Here is a 25,821-nt window from a genome sequence, read left to right on the forward strand (position 1 = left end):
CAACCCAGGACCTCTACATCCATCTTCTTCACCTGTGGGATCGTCTGAGACCAGCGACCCGGACAGCTGATGAAACTGTGGGTTTGCACAACCGAAGAACTTCTGCACAAACTGTCAGAAACCGTCTCAGGGAAGCTCATCTGCGTGCCCATTGTCCTCCCCAGGGTTTTGACCTGACTGCAGTTCGGCATCGGAAACAACTTAAATGGGAAAATGCTCACCTTCGATGGCAACTGGCACGCTGGAGAACTGTGCTCTTCGTGGATGAATCCCAGTTTCAACTGTACTGGGCAAATGGCAGACAGCAGGTATGGCGTGTGGGCGAGCGGTTTGCTGATGTCAACGTTGGGAACAGAGTGCCCCATAGTGGGGGTGGGGTTATGGTAGGGGCAGGCATAAGCTACGGACAACGAACACAATTATATTTATTGATGGAAATTTGAATGCACAGAGATACCGTAATGAGATCCTGAGGCCCATTGTTGTGCCATTCATCCACCGCCATCATGTCATAGTTAAGCATGATAATGCATGGCCCCATGTCGAAAAGATCTGTACACAATTCCTGGAAGCTGAAAATGTCCCATTTCTTCCATAGCCTGCATACTCACCAGACATGTCACCCATTGAACATGTTTGGGATTCTCTAGATTGACGTGTATGACAGCGTGTTTCAGTTCCCACAAATATCCAGGAACTTCGCACAGCCTTTGAAGAGGAGTGGGACAACATTCCACAGGCCACAATCAACATCCTGATCAACTCTATGCAAAGGACATGCAACCTGCCTAAATGACTACAGACCCGTAGCACTCACGTCCGTAGCCATGAAGTGCTTTGAAAGGTTGTTAATGGCTCACATCAACACCATTATCCCAGAAACCCTAGACCCACTCCAATTTGCATACCGCCCAAACAGATCCACAGATGATGCAATCTCTATTGCACTCCACACTGCCCTTTCCTACCTGGACAAAAGGAACACTTACGTGAGAATGCTATTCATTGACTACAGCTCAGCGTTCAACACCATAGTGCCATCAAAGCTCATCACTAAGCTAAGGATCATGGGACTCCTTCTGCAACTGGATCCTGGACTTCCTGACAGGCCACACCCAGGTGCTTGAGGGTAGGCAGCAACACATCTGCCACGCTGATCCTCAACACTGGAGCTCCCCAGGGGTGCGTGCTCAGTCCCCTCCTGTACAACCTGTTCACCCACGACTGCATGGCCAGGCATGACTCCAACACCATCATTAAGTTTGCAGATGACACAACAGTGGTATGCCTGATCACCAACAACGACGAGACAGCCTATAGTGAGGAAGTCAGAGACCTGGCCGGGTGGTGCCAGAATAACAACCTATCCCTCAACGTATCCAAGACTAAGGAGATTATTGTGGACTACAAGAAAAGGAGGACCAAGTATGCCCCCATTCTCATCGACGGGGATGTAGTGGAGCAGGTTGAGAGCTTCAAGTTCCTTGGTGTCCACATCAACAACAAACTAGAATGGTCCAAACACACCAAGACAGTCGTGAAGAGGGCACGACAAAGTCTATTCTCCCTCAGGAAACTAAAAAGATTTGGCATGGGTTCTGAGATCCTCAAAAGGTTCTATAGCTGCAACATCGAGAGCATCACTGCCTGATACGGCAATTGCTCGGCCTCCGACTGCAAGGCACTACAGAGGGTAGTGCTTACGGCCCAGTACATCACTGCCATCCAGGACCTCTACACCAGGCGGTGTCAGAGGAAGGCCCTAAAAATTGTCAAAGACCCCAGCCACCCCAGTCATAGACTGTTCTCTCTACTACCGCATGGCAAGCGGTACCGAGTGACAAGTCTAGGACAAAAAGGCTTCTCAACTGTTTTTACCCCCAAGCCATAAGACTCCTGAACAGGTAATCAAATGGCTACCCGGACTATTTGCATTGTGTGCCTCCCCCAACCCCTCTTTTTACGCTGCTGCTACTCTCTGTTTATCATATATGCATAGTCACTTTAACCATACATTAATGTGCATACTACCTCAATTGGGCCGACCAACCAGTGCTCCCGCACATTGGCTAACCGGGCTATCTGCATTGTGTCCCACCCACCACCCGCCAACCCCTCTTTTACGCTACTGCTACTCTCTGTTCATCATATATGCATTGTCACTTTAACCATATCTACATGTACATACTACCTCAATCAGTCTGACTAACCAGTGTCTGTATGTAGCCTCACTACTTTTATAGCCGCGCTACTGTATATAACCTGTATTTTTACTGTTGTTTTATTTCTTTACCTACCTATTGTTCACCTAATACCTTTTTTGCACTATTGGTAGGGGCCTGTAAGTAAGCATTTCACTGTAAGGTCTCAGCGCACGTGACAAATAAACTTTGATTTGATTTGAAGTGTCGCGTTGCATGAGGCAAATGGTGGTCACACCAGACACTGACTGGTTTTCTGATCCACATCCCTACTTATTTTTATTTATTATATTTTTGTTGTTGTTGTATATTCTCCCCAATGTCGATCTTGTATCATCGCTGCAAATCCTCAACGGGCTCGGGAGGTGAAGGTCGAATCATCCATCCTCTGAAACATGACCCGCCAAACCGCATTTCTTCACATCCGCCCGTTTAACCCGGAAGCCAGCCGCACCAATGTGTCGGAGGAAACATTGTTTAACTGACAACCGAGGTCAGCCTACAGGCTCCCGGCCCGCCACAAGGAGTCGCTAGTGCGTAATGAGCCAAGTAAAACCCCACAGCCAAACCATCCCCTAATCCGGACAACCCTGGGCCAATTGTGATACAGCCTGGGATCAAACCCAGGTCTGTAGTGACGCCTCTAGCACTGAGATGCAGTGCCTTAGAATGCTGTGCCACTCGGGAGGCCCCCTTGCATTTTTTTTGTAAGGTATCTTTGACCAAACAATTGCATATCTGTATTCCCAGTCATGTGAAATACATAGATTAGGGCCTAATTAATTTATTTAAATTGACTGATTTCCTTATATAACTCAGTAAAATCTTTGAAATTGTTGCATGTTGCATGCTGCATTTATATTTTTTTCAGTGTTCTTACTCATCCACAACTATACCCAATGTTTAAAAAAAATCTGCTCATCCACCTACTTTACATACATTACACTCATACATTTCAAGGCCTGCTTTGAACTTGGCTTTTGGGCATTACAGACCCATATCTATGGGCCTCATCCAAGATATGCTCTCTTTCTCTCTCTCTCTCTCGCGCTCTCTCTCTCATACATACACACACAGCAGATGTTCTGGGAAGGAAGTTGACCTGCCTGGCTCTGAAATGGAGCAGACGTTGTCTAGCACAAACCACAGACTACAGATTACTTAGTGCAACCTTTCTGACTGGCTGTGAGACTACCTGTAGTTAGATAGAGGTCATCATATTGTGTACACACACGTTTGGTACACTTTATAACATTTGTAACTGAAGGAGAAAGAGTAAAGAGGGAAATGGTAATGGTTAAGCTTCATGACTCATAGAAACCAGGAGACCTTGCACTAGCAGGTGCCACGGTCTTCATCTCTTCTGTCAGTCATCATCATCATCATTGTTACCAATCAGCCTAAGAACATTTAGCCTTTTCAGCATTTTTGAACCCATACCTTACATTTTTTATTTGTTCAATTACTAAATTCATTACAATTTTATTATTTGGGTTGGCTGTACTTAGTCAGCCTATTAGGCATAATTTAATAAAAGACTATGTAAGTTATTGTGATAAACATTTGTCACATTTTCTATGCAATACATTGTTACTATTTTATCACTAAATATTCGATATTCATTAAAGATAGTACATTTGACATGATCTTTTATCATGTCATGTGTGTAGCAAAAAAACAAATAAAACCTCCAGAAATGAAGCAGAGTTTAATTACATATCCTAGTTCAGTTTCAATGCAAGAAAGAAGTCTTCATTTTGTAAACTGTTCTGCCATACAAATAGGGGAGAAAGTAGTGAGCCAGACACAGGAAACAGCACACGAGAGTGTCTTTGTGGCTTTGAGATAAAAGTGTTAGACTGACTCCACTGAGAGATCTGCACAGTATTGTTGCAGGGTTTCTGCAGAATGGTGTAGAATGACTTCTGTGATGTAGAACAGTTCAAAGCGCCACACATAAACTGTATGTACAGTCTCTTCCTCATAACCACTAGGACTACACTGAGATGCTACACACATCTGTTGACTGAATGGTTGACTGTTACCATCCCTTTCTCTTCATAGGAGTGGGTGGGCCGAGATGCAATACCAAGGGTCGGTATGTATGTGTTTATGTGAGGTTGTGTTTATATGTGTGTGTTTATTTCTTTGTTTACATTTTGCCCCCCTTGACTAGGCCTGTCTTCTTGATGACGTGCTCCATGGCAGTCACCTCAGAGGTGTCCATTTCCACAGTGTCATATTTGGCCAGGATTTTCAGGATGGGCCTTAGCCTCAGCCACCACTCTGTCTTTGGGATACGGTGCCTATGGAGGGAGGAGGGAAGGGTGGAGTGAGGGAGAAGAGGGGGAGGAGAGAGAAGACAGGGTGGTGGAAGAGGGGAGTGAGGAGGAGGACAAAGGGATCAGAGGAAGAAAACAGGAAATAGAGGGAAAAAAAACAAGGGAAATGCTAGAAGGAACCTGGGCTGGCTTTCTGTGAGCAATCTGTTCAAAGAAACATTTGATGGTTCTAAATGGATTGGCATAGACTTCCAGACAACAGCACTTTCAACTTAACTACCATTGGTCGTCAGTAAAACCCAATTGAACTCAATGTGGAACGCATAAAGAATAGTCACAAACAGGAGGGAGAAGGAGGAGAGAAAGGAAGTGTGGAAACAGAGGGATGACTAGGACTTACTCAAAGTCAGTGTCGTCCTTGAGGGAAGCCAGGGGCTGGAAGACCAGGGATCTCTTCTTCATGCCCAGCACACAGGCTGAGTCTGGCATGTTGGCAAAGATACGACCTGGGGACACAAAGAGGGCCAGCATCAGTATGGGAGGGCAGTAGTCTGGCTGATCCCAGACCTGTTTGTATGGGATTTATCCAGCTCCTCTCTCATGGCAGGACAATAGTAGTCAGAGGAGCAAGTTATGAAGACATTGTGCTTCTTGATGGAAAAAGTATTGAGGTGATCGAAGAAATTAAGTCAATTCCATATGCTTGAAGACATTTGGTCCAGCGTGTCAATGATCCTCACCGTGTCTGTAGCACTCCTTCAGCTTGTTAGTCAGCCACAGGACAGACTTGGATCCCATCTTGGTACCAAAATTCCTGTCAAAGGGGCTGGGGGTTCCACCCTGGTGGTGAGACACAGAGAAAGAGAGAGAGACATTGAGAGAGAGAGAGCAAGAGAGCAAGAGAGAGAGAGATAGAGGGGGAGAGAGAAAGATAGATAGATTGTGAGAGAGAGAGAGAGAGAGAGGGGGAGAGAGAAAGTGAGATAGATTGTGAGAGAGAGAGAGAGAGATAGAGAGAGAGAGGTGTTCCCATATGAGCATATACATAAATTGATTCCAGGGAAAAAATATAATATATATATATATACACTGAGTGTACAAAACACAAGAACACCTGCTCTTTCCATGACATAGACTGACCAGGTGAATCCAGGTGAAAGCTATGATCCCTTATTGATGTCATTTCAATCAGTGTAGATGAAGGGGAGGAGAAAGGTTAAATAAGATTTTTTAAGCCTTGACACAGTTGAATGCCAAGAGATTTAAGAGAGACAAGAGATTTAAGTGCCTTTGAACAGGGTATGGTAGTAGGGGCCAGGCACACCAGTTTGAGTGTGTCAAGAACTACAACGTTGCCTGGGATTTCACACTCAACAGTTTATGTGTGTATCAAGAATGGTCCACCAAACAAAGGACATCCAGCCAACTTGACATAACTGTGGGAAGCACTGGAATCAACATGGGCCAGCATCCCTGTGGAAGGCTTTCGACACCTTGTGTAGTCTATGCCAGACGAAAGGAAGCTGTTCTGAGGGCAAAAGGCAACTCAATATTAGGAACTCAGTGTACAAAACATTTTAGGGATGGGAAAAACGCTTTCGGTATGTGGAAAAGATAATGGACCTATATATATATATATATATATATATATTTTTTTTATCTTTAAGAACTAATAATCACCAAATAAAAATTTGACAGTCAGGGAAAATATAATAAAAAAATACATTTAACAGCATATATTTTGATCTCTAAAATGCAACCAAGGGCCAACAGTACCCCCTGCCACACCCCCTGCCACACCCCCTGCCACGCCCCCTGCCTCGCCCCCTGCCACACCCCCTGCCACACCCCCTGCCACGCCCCCTGCCTCACCCCCTGCCTCACCCCCTGCCATGCCCTCTGCCTCGCCCCCTGCCACACCCCCTGCCACGCCCCCTGCCTCACCCCCTGCCTCACCCCCTGCCATGCCCTCTGCCTCGCCCCCTGCCACACCCCCTGCCACACCCCCTGCCACACCCCCTGCCACGCCCCCTGCCTCACCCCCTGCCATGCCCTCTGCCTCGCCCCCTGCCAGACTCCCTGCCACGCCCCCTGCCACACCCCCTACCACGCCCCCTGCCACACCCTCTGCCACGCCCCCTGCCTCACCCCCTGCCTCACCCCCTGCCATGCCTTCTGCCTCGCCCCCTGCCAGACTCCCTGCCACGCCCCCTGCCACACCCCCTGCCACGCCCCCTGCCTCACCCCCTGCCTCACCCCCTGCCATGCCCTCTGCCTCGCCCCCTGCCAGACTCCCTGCCACGCCCCCTGCCACACCCACCACCTAAGCCCCTTTATGATCCAAAAAACCCCTGGAATCCTTATATTACTTCAGAAAGTCCATGAAACAGCTAGAAGAAGCATCCATCAGACCTGCTGCATGTGTCCTAAGACATTCATCCTGCAGTCGAACGTGCCCTTTCCCTCCTCTGAGTACAGGTTGTAGAGGAACTGTGTGGTGTAGTTCTCATTGGCATTAGAGTTTCTGTGGGCAGGAGGAGGGCGGTATTATTATAAGACAATCCATAATTTGTTAGTTGTAGTAACAAGAGAAACAAGAGAATGATAATGTCTGAGGGATATCAGGCAAGGATGTGTTTTTGAGGAGAGCATACCCACCTGAGAATGAGGCCTCTCTTCACTGAGGTCTTCATCTTTTCTATCAGATGCTCCACGTTCAGCTACAATAAAACAATACAACAGTAAAACCATGATTCAACAGCCCAAGGTCCCCATTTTTTGGGATATGTCTGAAATATACCACATAATCTATCCATCCATCTGTGTTATTCTGAATATGGCCTCTGACCTCTAGGTCACGGATATGGAAAGGCTCTTCATAGATGTAGGCATCATCAGCCCCAGATGACAAGCCAGCCATGGTTGCTAAGTAACCGCAGTATCCCCCCATGGTCTCAATGATGAACACTCTCCTCTTAGTGCCAGCAGCAGACTGCTTTATCCTGTCGCAAGTCTGACAGAGGAAAGAAGAGAAAGAAAGAGAGGGGCAAGTATGAGGAGGGATGTGTGTCTGGGTATTGTCATATGTGTATTTAAACCTTTGTGTGTATGGGGTACAGTGTGTTTGTGTGAGTTTGTCTGCATGTGAGTATCTGGGGTACAGTGTGTGTGTGTGTGTGTGTGTGTGTGTTTGCCTGCATGTGTGTATTTGGGGTACAGTGTGTGTGTGTGTGTGAGAGTGTGTGTTTGTCTGCATGTGTGTATCTGGGGTACAGTGTGTGTGTGTGTGTGTGTGTGTGTGTGTGTGTTTGCCTGCATGTGTGTATCTGGGGTACATCGTGTGTGTGTGTCAAATCAAATGTTATTTGTCAGATGCGCTGAATTAAATGGGTGTAGACTTTACCGTGAAATGCTTGTTGGGAGTCCTTCCCAACGGTGCAGAGTAAATAAAATACATTGTAACACAAGAGGAATAAAATACACAGAATGAATCTATATACAGGGAGTATCAGTACCAGATCAATGTGCAGAGGTATGAAGTATTTGAGTTAGATATGCACATAAAGGCAGGGTAAAGTGACGAAGCATCAGGACATGTCTGACCATGGTGATGGTGTTAAGGGCGGTGTCAGCTCCGATGCTGAAGTCCGATCCAGGAACATTGTTAGAGACGGTGGCGGGAATGACCACCATGGGGATACACAGCTCCTCGTACATCTCCCTGGCTGTCACCAGCTCCAGACCACCCAGATACGCCTGACAAGGAGACAACGGCATCAACATCTGGATTAGGCATCAACAGACATGACAATATTCATGATACTAATAGTTTGTCAACTATAGTGCTTATGCTTAATGAATATGTTCAATCAAGAATATTTGTACACTTATACTTTAAGGACCGATTCTATGAAGTGTCATGATGGTGGGCCAGTGAACCATCATAACACTCTCTCTAATCCAACCCCTTGATCCTCACCTCAAAGCCTCCGATGATGATCAGAGAATGGATGTTGAACTTGGTAATGTTCAGGCTGATTTGCTCAATGTTTTTACCTGGCAGGTGTCTTCACACCAGAGAGGAGAAACAGAGAGTTAAATGTGACCATCTGGTTAATCTGTCAACAGAAGCTTCTATTCCTATAATTAGGGCCTTGTGTTCATCCTAAACATGTGACTTTGAGCTTTTCCTGGACAGGTCACATGGTCAGGAAGACCTCGAGGCACTACATAGTGGTGTGTGTGCTCTGTGGAGATGTCTTACCTCTTGGTACCGAGATTGGACCCTCCCTTCCCAGTCCATCCACCCACTTGAGCCCAGATGATAGGCTCAATCTGGAGAAGAGGAAAGCGAGATGAGTATGATATGTTTGTGCGTGTGCACATGCGTGTGTGTCATTTGTGTTGAGCTGTCCAACAACTTGGCAATGAACTGATGTTCCTGAGGACGTCACTTGTTCACTTCCCTTTGCTGAATTTAAAGGAAATTATTAGTATAATAAAATGGTGGAAACCTCCACTAGTCCAGGCCTCCACCAATCCAATGGGCCCCGATTCTGACCCGAGTTTAGAGTGCGTAAATGGAATGGAATTCCCTTTTTATGCACTTTTCTCTCTATGCCTTTTCTGGCCTTGAACTTAAGCATGAGAATAGTGTGCTATTCACCTGCTATTCATTTTGGTTGGGATCAAATAAATGAAGATGTGGTGGAGGTGTGTGTACAGACACACCATATTCTGACCTTGACTTAATTCCCTAATAATTCCACCCCCTTTATGTGCCAGAAAACCATGAATAAGGTCTAGTGAACCTACCAGTTCCAAGTGGAAAAAGCATCTACTTCATTTTTTACAATATAAATAACACCATTCTCCATGCTCTGTCCTTTACAACTTGATAAGAGCTATTGAAAATAGATGGGTAAATGAGTAATCTGTTTGGATAAGGGAATTGTAAATATAAATGACACTTGTTATAGATATATTTGACCTTCTAATGGCTGGAGACAAATGTGAAACCGGTCATATGGCAGTAAACTAAAGCATATCAACATATCAACTTTCCCTCAGTAAAGTTGAAATTATGTGCCATTACGCAGAATTTTAATTGTACGCTTTTAAGTTGGAGGAATGGGCACTCTGGATTGTCTTAATTATAGGCTCCCCTGACTTTCTCTGCTTCCTATTTCTATCATGTTGAATATTAGCCAGTATCAGTATCGACTGTCAGTAGGCCAAATAACAACACATATTACACTGCTAATTCACTGTTAGTTCTCTTCAGTCGGTATAGACTACATTATCATTCCATTTAATTCCATTGTTTTGTTTACCTTAATTTGCTTCCTCTGTAAACGCTGTCACTGCCGTGTGGTTGTTGCTGAGGATCATTAGTAACAGTTGATAATATAAACATGACATGTAGGCTAATTAACTCGTTCGGAGCACAGACCAAGCCGTAACAGTTTGAACCTGACACATGGCGCAAAACTTGGCGGCGTCATCACACAGTTCCTTAGTTAGCGCAGGCAACAAACGAGAGTATAGCCTAATTGTCACGCCCTGACCTTAGTGATCTTTTTATGTCTCTATTTTGGTTTGGTCATGGTGTGATTTGGGTGGGCATTCTATGTTCTATTTTCAATGTTTTTGTATTTCTTTGTTTTGGCCGGGTATGGTTCTCAATCAGGGACAGCTGTCATTCGTTGTCTCTGATTGTGAATCATACTTAGGTAGCCTTTTTCCCTTTGTTATTTGTGGGAAGTTATTTTTGTTAGTGGCACTATAGCCCTGTAAGCTTCACGGTTGTTTCTTCGGTTGTTGTTTTGTTGGCGACATTTGAAATAAAAAGGAAAATGTACGCTCACCACGCTGCACTTTGGTCCACTTCTTTCGAAGGCCGTGACACTAATATTGTACACTATTCTTTTGTGCGTAACAGCTCTCCAAAACTGTTTTTTATGATTCATAAATACTTACCCTAAATAATCTACGAACATTTTTCCCTACCAATTGATGCTGAAACGGAGAGGAATCTGCATATATTTAGATGGCTTTCTTTCATTGAGCCCTAATATTCTGAACCCGTTCTCTCGATATATTCTAGTGAGTCTGTTGACAAAATTATAACTAAAAGGCACACCGTATTGAAAGGGATGGCTTAAGATAAATGTACTGAAAATGTTATTGAATGAAAACTCAAAAAGAAAATGTGTTTGCCAGCAAGTGGAAGGGATTTCAGCACTTGAATTAAATGTATTCAGCGTGTGCAAGGGAACCACGCCTGCAAAGCCCATTACACTCGTTCACTGAGAAGTGCATAGGAAAGGTGTGTGTAAGAAAGACATCATTTCCTAAATTGGAATCAGGCCCTACGATTTGTGGGAAGTAGTGAAGGAGTGCACCCTTCAAGAGATAGGAGATATTATTGGGATGCACCCAGTGACTCCTAACAGCTTGAACAAGTTGTCCACTACAGGAAATCCTCAGGTGGAATGACCCACCTGTCCGTTAGCCAGGCCGTCAAAGCCGTCATGTACAGCTAGCATCTGATGTCCCTGGATGATACCGACCCTGACAGCTGCACGCACTGCTGCATTCATCCCAGCACAGGGGGCGCCAACATTTATAATGGCAATGTTGATGTTGCTCTGAGAGAGGGAGAACAGGAGAGAGAGGATGTATTTTGGGCGCAACATGATTATAAGAACTACACTGTGGGAAAAAAGTCCTATAACGCCTTCAAATGTGCAACCAGTTGCCCAAACACGTGACCAAGACAGAAAGAAAAAGAAAATGCTGCTCACCTTCATTTCTGGGGGGGTCACGTGAGCCAGCATTTTGTATGTGTCCCAGTTATTCTGAAAGCTCCTACAAACAGACAGTGAAAGAAAATGACCAACGGTTTTTATCTCAAAGTGCAAATAAAGGAATAAAAGAAGCCAAGTAAAAGGCTCACTTTCCCCTGAGCTTTACAGCATCTTCAAATCTCCCCTCAGTCATGGCTACGGTCACATCTTTAGTCTGAGAGAAAGAGAGAGAGGCAGGAAGGGGGTAATGGAGCGAGGAGAGAAGGAAAATGTTAGATAGGAAATAGAACTCTCTGTGGATAATAAAGGTGATTTATCAACAATAAGAGAGGAAATATAACAGTTTGATGTGGCGTAGGTGTATAGCTCACCACTTGGACACACTCCATGAGAGGCAGCCTGACGGCCATGTTCCCAGAAAGACTGACAACACAGGCTGGGGTTTCTGGGGTGGCCTCCAAAAGAGCCATCACAGCCTCCACACCCATCCTGCTACCCTGGGGGACAGAAAGAGAGAGAGAGAGAGAGAGAGAAAGTGGGAGAGAGAGAGAGGATTAATTCATTAATTCATGAATAAAGGATTGATTATCATTACAGGAACATTACAGGCACTATATGATGACCCTGAAGGTCAAGAAAGATTAGACAACAGAGTGAAAATAATACAGGCACAGACAGACTGATTGACAGACACAAAGTGGTGACAGACAGATGGATTACCAGGATTCTGTCAAAAGCAGAGGGGGTGCCACCTCTCTGTACGTGTCCCAGGATTGTGGAACGGGTGTCGAAGCCAAGTTTCTTGGATACCAGCTGTATAGAGTGACACAGAGAGATTACAGCATCAGTCCTCTGTCAGATCACATTACGCTAGCCCGTTATAACCTTAACCATTAGGGGATCTGTGCCTGCATCCCATTCTCTATATTGGGAATAAAATGCCATTTGGGCCACGTTTCAAGTTGTATTAGTCATACTGTATATACGGAATGAATATGGTATCCAACCAAATGCTTACTTGCAGGTTCCTTCTGGACAATGCAACAACAATAATAAATAATAAAAGAATACAAACATAAAGTAAATGGCTCGGTAGAATAGAATTAATGTTTTTGCATAAGTATAGCAAGCAAAGTAATAATACAGAAATTGGGCCATAAAAAAGAAGAGTAGAGCAGGAACTAGCAATACACGAGCCCTCTTCATCCCCGCCATCTCAGCCTGTTTCAGAGGTTAGGGCCAGCTTCTACTGACTGGGGGATGTCATATCTCACATTTTTGACTTGGTCACAGGTGATGGGTTTCTGGTTACGGTCCTGGGCTCCCTCTGCAAGAATGATGACGTTCAGACGAGAACCACGCCCCCTTTGCTGAGAGAGAGACGGAGAGAGAGCGTTGTTTTGAGTGTTAGTATATGAGGAAGAGAGAGGGTCAAAGAGATAAAGAGATGCTCAATCAGAAGAGGTGGAGAAAGGATTGAGGGATAGAAGAATAGAGGGATAGAGGGAGAAGGACAGGAGGTGTGGTACCGCAATCAATCTTTTGCACAAATGTTCCTCCCAGTTTTCCTCTGGGGGCATTTCTGGGATGAACACCCAGTCAGCACCACAGGCCAGAGCAGTCACCAGGGCCAGGTAGCTGTGGAGACAGAGAGCAATGTTAATACACACACAGGCACGCACAGATGCACACACGCATGCACGCACACACAGGCACGCACAGGCTCGTACGTAGACACACACACACACACACACACACACACACACACACACACACACACACACACACACACACACACACACACACACACACACACACACACACACACACACACACACGCACCCGCAGTGTCTGCCCATCACCTCCAGGATAAAGGTCCTCTGGTGACTGTCAACAGAAAAAAATGAAAGAGATTTACTCATGTTCACAAATGCCTTAATATTGGTGTGTGTGTGTGTTATGTGTGTACCTCTGTGCAGTAGTCGTGATGGCGTCCACCACCTCTATGATGCGGTGCAGGGCGGAGTCGGTGCCGATGGTCATGTCAGTGCCACAGAAGTCGTTGTCGATAGAGCCCACCATGCCCACGATGTTGAGATGAGAAGAACGATTAGCCTCCTCCGCTGAGATCTTTCCTGGTGGTAGACACACAAACTAGAAGACAACTCTCACATTTAATACACTACAGCCTGTGTGGCTCAGTTGGTAGAACATAGCCCTTGCAACATCCAGGTCGTGGGCTTGATGCCAGCTGGGGCCACCCATTTGAAAATAAATGCAAGCACTACTGTAAGTCACTTTGGATAAATTACTTGGGTCCACAAGGAGGCATTAAAGTATACTATAAGGAGCCACATATGGATCAGTTTAGGCTTTTAGATCATAAGGAATGATAACCTAATCCCCTCCTTTTAGGATTATCCACCGGATGTGTACCAAACTCACTAAAAGTGGCAGTAATAAAGCCTCTCTTGAAAAAGCCAAACCTTGACCCAGAAAATATAAAGAACTATCGGTCTATATCGAATCTCCCATTCCTCTCAAAAATGTTAGAAAAAGCTGTCGCGCAGCAACTCACTGCCTTCCTGAAGACAAACAATGTATACAAAATGCTTCAGTCTGGTTTTAGACCCCATCATAGCACTGAGACGGCACTTTTGAAGGTGGTAAATTACATTTTAATGGTGTCAGACCGAGGCTCTGCATCTGTCCACGTGCTCCTAGACCTTAGTGCTGCTTTTGATACCATCGATCACCACATTCTTTTGGAGAGATTGGAAACCCAAATTGACAAGTTCTGACCTGGTTTAGATCTTATCTGTCGGAAAGATATCAGTTTGTCTCTGTGGATGGTTTGTCCTCTGACAAATCAACTGTAAATTTCGGTGTTCCTCAAGGTTCTGTTTTAGGACCACTATTGTTTTCACTATATATTTTACCTCTTGGGGATGTCATTCGAAAACATAATGTTAACTTTTACTGCTATGCGGATGACACACAGCTGTACATTTCAATGAAACATGGTGAAGCCCCAAAATTGCCCTCGCTGGAAGCCTGTGTTTCAGACATAAGAAAGTGGATGGCTGCAAACTTTTTACTTTTAAACTCGGACAAAACAGAGATGCTTGTTCTAGGTCCCAAGAAACAAAGAGATCTTCTGTTGGATCTGAAAATTAATCTTGATGGTTGTACAGTCATCTCAAATAAAACTCTGGACCCTGATCTCTCTTTTGACGAACATATCAAGACAGTTTCAAGGACAGCTTTTTTCCATCTACGTAACAGTGCAAAAATCTGAAATGTTCTGTCCAAAAATGATGCAGGACAATTAATCCATGCATTTGTTACTTCTAGCTTAAACTACTGCAATGCTCTACTTTCTGGCTACCCGGATAAAGCACTAAATAAACTTCAGTTAGTGTTAAATACGGCAGCTAGAATCCTGACTAGAACCAAAAAATTTGATCATATTACTCCAGTGCTAGCCTCCCTACACTGGCTTCCTGTTAAGGCAAGGGCTGATTTCAAGATTTTACTGCTAACCTACAAAGCATTACATGGGCTTGCTCCTACTTATCTTTCCGATTTGGTCCTGCCGTACATACCTACACGTACACTACGGTCACAAATGCAGGCCTCCTAATTGTCCCTAGAATGTCTAAGCAAACAGCTGGAGGCAGGGCTTTTTCCTATAGAGCTCCATTTTTATGGAATGGTCTGCCTACCCATGTGAGAGACGCAGACTCGGCCTCAACCTTTAAGTCTTTATTGAAGACTCATGTCTTCAGTAGGTCCTATGATTAAGTGTAGTCTGAGCCCTAGGACCATGCCTCAGGACTACCTGGCATGATAACTCTTTGCTGTCCCCAATCCACCTGGCCGTGCTGCTGCTCCAGTTTCAACTGTTCTGCCTGCGGCTATGGAATTTACTCCTGAGGTGCTGACCTGTTGCACCCTCGACAACTACTGTGATTATTATTACTTGACCATGCTGGTCATTTATGATTATTTGAACATCTTGGTTCTGTTATAATCTCCACCCGGCACAGCCAGAAGAGGACTGGCCACCCCTCATAGCCTGGTTCCTCTCTAGATTTCTTCCTAGGTTTTGGCCTTTCTAGGGAGTTTTTCCTAGCCATCGTGCATCTACACCTGCATTGCTTGCTGTTTGGGGTTTTAGGCTGGGTTTCTGCACAGCACTGAGATATCAGCTGATCTAAGAAGGGCTATATAAATTAATTTGATTTGAAATTTGATTTGATAATCTAAAACGTGACTGGTTGTAGTAGTGGGTTACATGAAGTTTTATAGTAGTTGGGTGCTTTTGAGTGAAGGTTGCTTGGTAATGTATTATTTTTGGTGGCCCAGGTATCTCACCCCCTTTTGTCAGGTCAGCCAGCAGCTCGCTCCACTCTGTACGGAACTGGTTAGCACCAGTCAAGCTGCCATCACCGCCGATCACACACAGATTGGTGATGCCCAGTTTGACCAAGTTGCAGGCGGCCTTCAGACGTCCCCACTTCTCTTTGAAGTCCATACAGCGGGCACTGCCAATCACAGTTCCACCCTGAGAAGAGACAGTAGATGGGGCGGGATCAGTGAATGACACAAACAGAACCCACATAGTCTGCCAACAGAACACATTCAGTTGGGCTAAAAAAGAGGGAGAGATGGAGGAGGAAGTAGAGAAGGAAAGGATGTGGGTTATAGAGGGGGATGAGAGAGATTGTGGTTATGAATATAGTGTGTGTATGTGTGAGAGAGAGGGAGATACTTTTTGTCTTACTTTAATGAGCCATCCTCTACACTAAAAACACCACAAAAAGAGAGGGAGAGAGAGCGATAGAGAGAGAGAGCGAGAGAGAGAGAGAGAGAGAGGGAATGAGAGAGAAGGAAGGAGAGAGAGAGAAGGAAGGAGAGAGAGAAATAGAGAGAGAAAGGAAAGGAGGAAGATTAAACCCCAACCTCTCCTTCTGAAGCCCATTAAATCCAGTGAACTCTGACATTTGATTAGTTCCTCCTGGCCAGAGGGTCACTGGTCTAGGACCAGCTTGAGTTACAGAGGACAGATTCCACGTCCTTCACTGAAAGGTTACATTTGGTCAGGAACTAAGGAGAGCTCAAGACAGTGTGAGGGTGGAGGTAATTGGAGAGTGAGTGAGTGTGTATGTGTATGTGTGTGTGTGTGTGTGTGTGTGTGTGTGTGTGTGTGTGTGTGTGTGTGTGTGTGTGTGTGTGAGTGTGTCTATGTGTGTGTGTGTGCACATGCGTATGTATGTGTCATGCATGTGCTTGCATGTTTTTGGGAGTGTCTGTGTGTCTATATACACGTGTGTCTATGAATGCATGTGGTGAATGTGTGTGTGAGTGTGTGCAAGCATGCTTTTTGTCTATGCATGTGATTTTGTGTGGGTGAGTGTGTGTGTGTATACTGTATACAATATGTGTGCTCACCAGATGCAGCATCATAGACACACTCTCCCAGGTGGCAAGTTTGATGTTGTCACCTCCATCCACCAGACCCTGGTAACCCTGGAGACGAAGACACAAACCTGTCACTCGCATTCGTGGGAGTATCTAAGGTGAAACCCAGGGTAACTGAGGTGGCTTATCTGACAGACCTTTACGTTAAGGTAACGGGCATGGAAAATTGAAAGTACATCGCCCTTTCTCAAATCCAGTTCTTGGGGGCCTTAGCACTGCTGGTTTACATCCTATTCCCTCTAATCAGGGATTGATTGAAACTTGAGACACCAGGAAGGTGGAATCTCTGGGCAATAACATTACTCAGTCAATTAAGTACCATGGAGTAGTAAATCCTACAGTGCTGTGGAGTTTGAGGCGCAGGTTGAAGTACCCCCATTGTAATCTGTATTATTTAAAGGCCCAGTGCAGTCAAAATGGGATTTTCCAGTGTTTTATATACAGTACCAGTCAAAGGTTTGGACACACCTATTCATTCAAGGATCTTTCTTTATTTTTAAATTTTTTCTACAATTTTCTACATTAAAAATATGAAATAGCACACACACAATGAATAATGTATTAGCCAAAAAAGTGTTAAACAAATCAAAATATATTTTATATTATAGATTCTTCAAAGTAGCCACCTTTTGCCTTGATGATTGCATACTCTTGGCATTCTCTCAAGCAGCTTCATGAGGTAGTCACCTGGAATGCTTTTCCAACAGTCTTGAAGGAGTTCCCACATATGCTGAGCACTTGTTGGCTGCTTTCCCTTCACTCTGTGGTCCAACTCATCCGAAAACATCTCAATTGGGTTGAGGTCGGGTGATTGTGGAGGCCAGGTCATCTGATGCAACACTCCATCACTCTCCTTCTTGGTCAAACAGCCCTTACACAGTCTGGAGGTGTGTTGGGTCATCGGCCCAAGCAGGTCTGCTCTTCTTCTTGTTGTCCTTTAGTAGGGGTTTCTTTGCAGCAATTTGACCATGGAGGCCTGATTTCACGCAGTCTCATCTGAACAGTTGATGTTGAGATGTGTTTGTTAATTTAACTCTGTGAAGCATTTATTTGGGCTACAATCTGAGGTGCAGTTAATTGACGATTTCTGAGGCTGTTAACTCTAATGAACTTATCCTCTGCAGCAGAGATAACTCTGGGTCTTCCTTTCCTGTGGCGGTCCTCATAAGAGCCAGTTTCATCATAGCGCTTGATGGTTTTTGCGACTGCACTTGAAGAAACTTGATTGACTGACCATCATGTATTAAAGTAATGATGGTCTGACATTTCGCTTTGCTTATTTGAGCTGTTCTTGCTATAATATGGACTTGGTATTTTACCAAATAGGGCTATCGTCTGTATACCACCCTTACCTTGTCACAACACAACTGATCGGCTCAAACGCATTATGAAGGAAAGAATATCCACCAATTAACTTTTAACAAGGCACACCTGTTAATTGAAATGCATTCCAGGTGACATTCCTGGTGACTCATGAAGCTGGTTGAGAGAATGCCAAGAGTGTGCAAAACTGTCATCAAGGCAAAGGGTGGCTACTTTGAAGAATCTCAAATATAAAATATATTTTGATTTAACACTTTTTTGGTTACTACATGATTCCATATGTGGTATTTCATAGTGTTGATGTCTTCACTATTATTATACAATGTAGAAAATAGTACAAATAAAGAAAAACCTTTGAATGAGTATGTGTGTCCAAACTTTTGACTGGTACTCTATATTTCATTTTCCACACTACGAGGTTGCAATAATAATGTGAAATTGTGAAAATTATGATAATGTACTTTTATTGTATGAGCTTTTTGTGAAGACTGCCTGAAATTTCAGCCTGTTGTGGTGGGATGGAGTTTTGGCCTGCCTGGTGACATCACCAGGTGGTTAATTAGTTAATAGACCAATAAGAAAGAGAGGTCCAAAACTTTCTGCCAATAACAGCTAGTTTTCAGTTTTCCCCTCCCCACTCAGACCACTCCCAGACAGTCCCAGCAAAATTCTTGCTTGAGAAATTGCTCTTTGCTAAAAAGTTATTTTTGTTTATTTTCACCATTTTAATTGAAAACAGTCACAGTGAGGTTGCATTGGACCTTTAACAGTTATAGACAATATTAGAGTATGGGTAACATGAAATAGTAGATGAGATGGGGTGGATGATACAAGTCAGGTACTAACCTCATGAACAAAGTAGACCTTGGCCCCAGTGTAGATGCCCATTCTGACTGTGGCCCTCACAGCAGCATTCATACCTGTAGCACAGAATGGTTGTTTAAACATCACTGACACAGTCCCACTTGCACAGGTGGTTTTGAACTATGACGCACAACACAGTGTGATTAAGCTTTCATGCTGTGTGCTACAAATTTGACATATGCATAATTATACTGAACAAAAATATAAACGCAACATGCAACAATTTCAAAGATTTTACTGAGTTACAGAAAATTGGTCAATTGAAATAAATTCTAATCTATGGACTTCACATGACTGGGAATACAGATATATGTTGGTCAAAGTTACCTTACTATAAAGGTAGGGGCATGAATCAGAAAACCAGTCAGTATCTGGTGTGACCACCATTTGCCTCATGCAGCGTAACACTTCTGCTTTGCATATAATTGATCAGGCTGTTGATTGTGGCCTGTGGAATGTTGTCCCTTTCCTCTTCAATGACTGTGTGATGTTGCTGGATATTGGCGGGAACTGGAATACACTGTTGTATACGTCAAGCCAGAGCATCCCAACCATGTTCAATGGGTGACATGTCTGGTGAGTATGCGGGCCATAGAGGAATTGGGACATTTTCAGCTTCCAGGAATTGTGTACAGATCCTTGGGCCTCAGGATCTTGTCATGGTACAGTATCTCTGTGCATTCAAATTGCCATTGATAAAATGCAATTGTATTCATTGTCCCTTGCTAATGCCTGTCCATACCATACTGTAACCCCAACACCAACATGGGGCACTTAGTTCACAACGTTGACATTAGAAAATCATCGCCCACACAACGCCATACACGTGGTCTGTGGTTGTGTGGCCGGTTCGACGTACTACCAAATTCTCTAAAACAGCTTATGGTAGAGAAATGAACATTGAGTTATTTGGCAACAGCTCTGGTGGACATTCCTGCAGTCAGCATGCCACTTGCATGCTCCCTCAAGAGATCTGTGGCATTGTGTTGTGTGACTAAACTGCACATTTTAGAGTGGCCTTTCATTGTCCCCAGCACAAGATGCACCTGTGTAATGATCATGATGTTAATCAGCTTTTTTTTTTACCTTTATTTAACTAGTCAAGTCAAGAACAAATTCTTATTTTCAATGATGGCCTAGGAACAGTGGGTTAACTGCCTGTTCAGGGGCAGAATGACAGATTTGTACCTTGTCAGCTTGGGGATTTGAACTTGCAACCTTCCGCTCAACCAATGCTCTAACCACTAGGCTACCCTGCCACCCCAACTTATTGATGTGCCACACCTGTCAGATGGATGGATTAGGAGAAATGCTCACCAACAGGGATGTATACAAATTTGTGCACATTTGAGAGAAATACTATTTTTGTGCGTAGAGACAATTTATGGGATTTTTTATTTCAGCTCATGAAACATAGGACCAACACTTTACATGTTGCGTTTATATTTTTGTTCAGTGTATATAGGAAACACCAGGGGCCAGCCACATTAGTACCAGAGTGACTGGTTTATATGGAAGCTAAATGGGCTAAATAACAGTTCAGGACCCCAGACAAGGTTAAACCCTCATAACAGCTGGTATCTCTTTACTCTATCACTTCATTCTTAACAGACTTGTCTAATTTTTGTGATTTTACTGAACAAATAAGCATGTACATGTACCCGATCATGATGATAATCATGTACTAGGGTCAAGAGGGTAGGGTTCAGGCTTAAAATGCATGCCCTTGTAGGGCTTGACTGTGAGTTCACATGGTCAGGAATAACTTGGGCCCCTGATCGTCATATATGGCTGAGAGGAACCATAGCATAGTGGAACACTGAAGAGTTCTCCTGTCACATTCACACAATTGGAATGACAATGCACTTTTAAGCTCTCCTGGGCATGTAGTTGGAATGTAACTGCCTATGTCTATGTGTCACTGAACTGGCAGGACAGACAAGGCAGACAGGGAGAGTAAGGCAGACAGGAGAGACAGGAGAGACAGGGCAGACAAGGCAGACAGGACAGACAGGAGAGACAGGGCAGACAAGGCAGACAGGACAGACAGGGAGAGTAAGGCAGACAGGATAGACAGGAGAGACGGGAGAGACAGGGCAGACAGGACAGACAGGAGAGACAGGACAGACAGGACAGACAGGGCAGACAAGGCAGACAGGACAGACAGGGCAGACAGGACAGACAGGACAGACAGGACAGACAGGAGAGACAGGAGAGACAGGACAGACAGGGCAGACAATGCAGACAGGACAGACAGGAGAGACAGGAGAGACAGGAGAGACAGGGAGAGTAAGGCAGACAGGACAGACAGGACAGACAGGACAGACAGGGCAGACAGGACAGACAGGACAGACAGGAGAGACAGGACAGACAGGGCAGACAAGGCAGACAGGGAAAGTAATGCAGACAGGACAGACAGGAGAGACTGGACAGACAGGGCAGACAGGAGAGACAGGACAGACAGGGGAGAGAGGTGCATTTCACCAGCTCATTGTCTCAATAAACCAGCTCATTGTCTCAATACACCAGCTCATTGTCTCAATACACCAGCTCATTGTCTCAATACACTAGCTCATTGTCTCAATACACCAGCTCCAGTCTAAAGGGCAACACATGTGGATAGTGTGTCTGTTGAGGTGGCAAGAGTGTCTCCCCTTTCAACATGCATGGAGTAAAAAAATAGGTGGAAGAGGAGGGAGAGGATAGAGGAGGGATAGGGTGGCACACTTCACTATTCCTCCACCTCTCCATGTCATATGACAGAAAGGTCACCCCTCTAAAATTACCCCCCTCCAACAGACACTGAGAGATTGAGAGGGAAATAGAGGAAAGATAAAGATATGGGTGAACAGCCAGGGTGTTTAGAAATAGAATAAACAACAGAAAGAGAGAGAGAACCTTGGATTAACGTCTAGCCGACAAGAGCCACCCAGCTCCATAATGATGTAAAGTTCAGACAGACAGACAGCTCCCTGACATATGGTCATATGTGGTCAGCGGCAGACATCCCAAAGTTCCAAGGGGAGGTATTTATCATCCAGCTAAAGGTCAGGGGGAAGGCTTCTGGGATGTCCTAATAATCTTTCCTTTCTCCCGAAGTGTGTTCTTGTTCTCTTCTATTGATTGATTTAAAACAAAATGACTGGTTTATGGAAACTCCCTCTAGCCATGCCTACACCAATCCAATGATTTTTAATTTGTGGGGAGTAGTGAACAAGTGTGAATGCTCCGCTGACCCTGGAAACCTTGGATGGAAGATTTCACGTTGCCCTTTCCATGTGATAAGATATCTTGGTGACAACCAAGAGGAGGGGTCTTTACGTGCCATGTCATACATGTAATACATCTCATATGTTCAACAGTGTGACAACATTTCCTTTTAATATCAGAACTCCTTATTCTACAATCATTACAGTTTCTTTAGTAGTGGGTGTGGCAAACTGTGGGACTGTAACTGTGACTGAACCACCCTGTCAACAGTTGGACTTCAAACCACAAGAATGAGAGGCATGCTTTCTATTAGTTGATACAGTACATATGTGCTGTGACACATTTCACTTTGAACAAAAATCCATGCATTTCTGTAGTACAGTCAGTCTATGCATCCCCCTGAAGTACAGCCATGACTTTGAACAGCACAAATTATATTTACAAATCACTTCTTACTTTAACTCCCTATAATCTATTGTTTTCCTACTCCAAATTCCATGAGAGCCTCTGAGAGCTCTGAGCGTGAATTATGGGAATTGTTGACTTGAAGTAAAACGTCTCACAGTTTGCTGCTGCCACATGCGAATGGGAACTGTTCCCAAATACTGATATTACTCTGGCCCGACTCAGCCACCTGCAGATTACCAACAAGCCTCTGGGCTGTCTGTCCTCCCTCATATTTCCCATGCCCTTGGAGCTGTAGCTTCCCCCTACCAGTCCCCTGGAACCCCCCTGCCCTCGACCGTCCCACTCACCCTGGGCATCGCCTCCGGAGGTCAGCACGGCGATGGAGCGGCCGATGCCCATCTTTCTGGGGTCTTTATGGGGTGCTTCATGATGTGCCATGGTCCTGGATCTGCCTGTGAATGGAGAAGGGAAAGAAAGACAAGATGGCAGAGAAGGATTAGCCTAGCCTATAGTGTGTGGTTTAATGCAGTAGAGTGTCTCTCTCCTCTCACCTCTTTCTCTCCTCTCACTCTCTCTGCCTGCCTGACTAGGAAAGTGACTGAATGGGACAGGGGGGGCGCAGTTTAACCCCCCCCCCTCTGCTTGACAGGAATCTGAGGCACGTGCGTGATGAGAGCCAGTGTTGTAAAAATACTTACAATGTTTTTGGGGGCTTCTGTACTTGACTATTTCTATTTTTGACACCTTTTACTTCACTACATTCCTTAAGAAAATATTATACTTTTTACTCCCTACATTTTCATTGACACCCAAAAGTACTTAAAATCAAATTTTATTTGTCACATGCGCCGAACACAACAGGTGTAGCCTTACCGTGAAATGCCGAAGCCATTAAGGAGCGTTTTAGATCTAGACTTGGCGCTCAGGTACTTGTTACATTTTGAGGTCTGTAAAATAGTCAAATTCACACACTTATCAACCAAACATCCCTGGTCATCCCTACCGCCTCTGATTTGGAAGACTCACTAAACACGCATGCTTCGTTTGTAAATGATGTCTGAATTTTGGAGTCTGCCCTTGGCTTTAGGTAAATTAATATAAGGAATTTGAAATGATTTATACTTTTACTTTTGCTTTTGATACTTAAATGTATTTTAAACCTGGGTGACTCACTTTTACTTGAGTCATTTTTTATTAAGGTATCTTTACTTTTACTCAAGTATGACGGTTGGGTACTTTTTCCACCACTGATGAGAGAGTGTGAACACACACAACCTCTCACGCCCACTTGTGCATTCACACACCACACACACATACACTTGTGTGCACGCGCACACACGCGCACACACACACATACAAAAACATGTTTTTTTTACTATCCTTGTGGGGACCAAGCAATTGATTTCTATTCAAAATCCTATTTTCCCCTAACCCTAAATCTAACCTTAACCTTAACCCTAATCCCAAACCCAAACCCTAACTCTAACCTTAACCCTAATCCCAAACCCCTAACCCTAACTCCTAACCTTAAGGGCTCAGACACACAATAGCGTTAGCACCTCTGAACATAACTTGCGAAACCGAGTGAGCACCAATTTTACAAGTAGAATCTAATGAAAACACAGTGCGCTGAATGATAGGGAGATGAACACTGGATCCACATTTGGTGTGATGTGTGCGAGCCCTAACCCCTAAGGCAGTTTTCCTTGTTTTACTATCCTTGTGAGGACTTCTGGTCCCTACAAGGATGGTAAAACCAAAAACACACGCAGAGCAGTGGTAGTACTCATACAAGCAAATACATATACACACATGCAACACACACCACTCTCGACTCTAAACTAAATATAAAACCAACCACCGTCACAGCATGTGCCTTCATGCATAGTGTACAATCAAAAAAGCTTGGTAAGCAGCAATCACAGAATAGGTTCTCCAAGACTACACTGAGCCTATCAACAACATACCATGGACAACAGTGGCTTGGGAAGATAGAGTGAGTTTGTTGGAATAAAGAGCTTCATCGACTTTTATAATACGTGATTAAAACATTAAAGCAGAAATAAAATCATTTAAATGTTCTAAATGCATGCATAAATATACATCTCCAATAATAGTCATAATTAAGTTCTATTTATCTATTCTATCTATTTTCCCTAATTGTTAACTAACTAGCTAATGCCATGACTAATGCTTTGAATCAGATAGCCTGCTGAATGTTGCAATCCCCTGGAAGAATAAACCCACTGGGCACACACTGGTTGAATAGTTTCAACGTCATTAGTCAACCTATTGTGATGTGGAATCTACGTGGAATACACATTTGGATTAGCAAAAAGTCATCAACCAGTACAGTTTTCATCTAATTTCAATCCGCGTTGTAAACATTGAAATTAGGGTCAAACTTAAACTTAAATGCAATGACTTGGATTGATGTAACAGGTTGTTACATCAATCCAATAATCATCAGAACTATGTATATGTTGAAATTGCATCCTGCTGATATATTTTCATCCTATATTCATCCTGAGTGTACAAAACACCAGGAACACCTGCTCTTTCCATGACATACACTGACCAGGTGAATCCAGGTGAAAGCTATGACCATTTATTGATGTCACCTTCAATCAGTGTAGATGAAGGGGAGGAGACAGGTTAAAGAAGGATGTTAAAGCCTTGAGACAATTGAGACATGGATATTGTATATGTGCCATTCAGAGGGTGAATGGGCAAGACAAAATATTTAAGTGCCTTTGAACAGGGTATGGTAGTAGGTGCTAGGTCAGTGGTCAAAAACAGGTCATTGATGAAAGAGGAAGAAGTAGGCTGACACAAATTGTGCAGTGCAACAGACTGAATGACAGTCCAGTGCCTTAAAGTCACCATTGGCTTAATGGTGAAATCCCTGAGCGGTTTCCTTCCTCTCCAGCAACTGAGTTAGGAAGCACACCTGTATCTTTGTAGGGACTGGGCGTACTGATACACCATCCAAAGTGTAATTAATAATTTCACCATGCTCATAGGCATTTGGGCAAATCAGATGTCAATTTAGCCTACATAAACCCAACCTCACTTTTACTTTCACATACAGCTTGTGTAAGAAACGTTAGAGTTACTTTCAATTAGGAGGGTGGTGGGATAAACTAAAGGAGGATAAGCTCATTGTAAAAGCTGGAATTGAATAAATGGAACAAAGTCAAACATGTGGTTTCCATACGTTTGATACAGTTCCATTAATTC

The 25,821-nt window shown here is 44.1% G+C and overlaps 1 protein-coding gene across 1 annotated transcript; it reads right to left on the reverse strand.

Moving 5' to 3' along the window:
* Positions 1-3,626: 3,626 nt before the first annotated feature.
* LOC110528103 (ATP-dependent 6-phosphofructokinase, muscle type) lies at positions 3,627-23,241 on the reverse strand. The gene is made up of 23 exons (XM_021609920.3): positions 23,133-23,241; positions 22,929-23,033; positions 18,946-19,019; positions 16,747-16,824; positions 15,670-15,859; positions 13,262-13,427; positions 13,135-13,179; positions 12,822-12,930; positions 12,567-12,662; positions 12,013-12,105; positions 11,664-11,789; positions 11,442-11,506; positions 11,290-11,353; positions 10,987-11,133; positions 8,748-8,818; positions 8,463-8,550; positions 8,087-8,239; positions 7,332-7,496; positions 7,142-7,203; positions 6,896-7,007; positions 5,224-5,323; positions 4,884-4,989; positions 3,627-4,507 (listed from the first exon to the last, which is right to left on the reverse strand). Exons 2-23 carry the CDS (start codon positions 23,017-23,019, stop codon positions 4,354-4,356), a joined length of 2,355 nt encoding a protein of 784 aa, XP_021465595.1. The 5' UTR covers positions 23,020-23,033; positions 23,133-23,241; the 3' UTR covers positions 3,627-4,353.
* Positions 23,242-25,821: the final 2,580 nt, after the last annotated feature.

The sequence above is a fragment of the Oncorhynchus mykiss genome, chromosome 7 (genome assembly GCF_057628025.1).
Source record: "Oncorhynchus mykiss isolate SJ-2025 chromosome 7, ASM5762802v1, whole genome shotgun sequence".
In the NCBI taxonomy this organism is placed as follows: Eukaryota; Metazoa; Chordata; class Actinopteri; order Salmoniformes; family Salmonidae; genus Oncorhynchus; species Oncorhynchus mykiss.

What these genes read in the sequence shown, in the direction of transcription:
- LOC110528103 (XM_021609920.3), bottom strand. Translation starts at nt 23,019, where the DNA reads ATGGCACATCATGAAGCACCCCATAAAGACCCCAGAAAGATGGGCATC. An exon ending in TGTCTATGATGCTGCATCTG is followed by an intron (nt 15,860 to 16,746) that starts GTGAGCACACAT and finishes GTCTCTTCTCAG; the next exon opens with GGTGGAACTGTGATTGGCAG. An exon ending in TGTGCAAAAGATTGATTGCG is followed by an intron (nt 12,663 to 12,821) that starts GTACCACACCTC and finishes TCTCTCTCTCAG; the next exon opens with CAAAGGGGGCGTGGTTCTCG.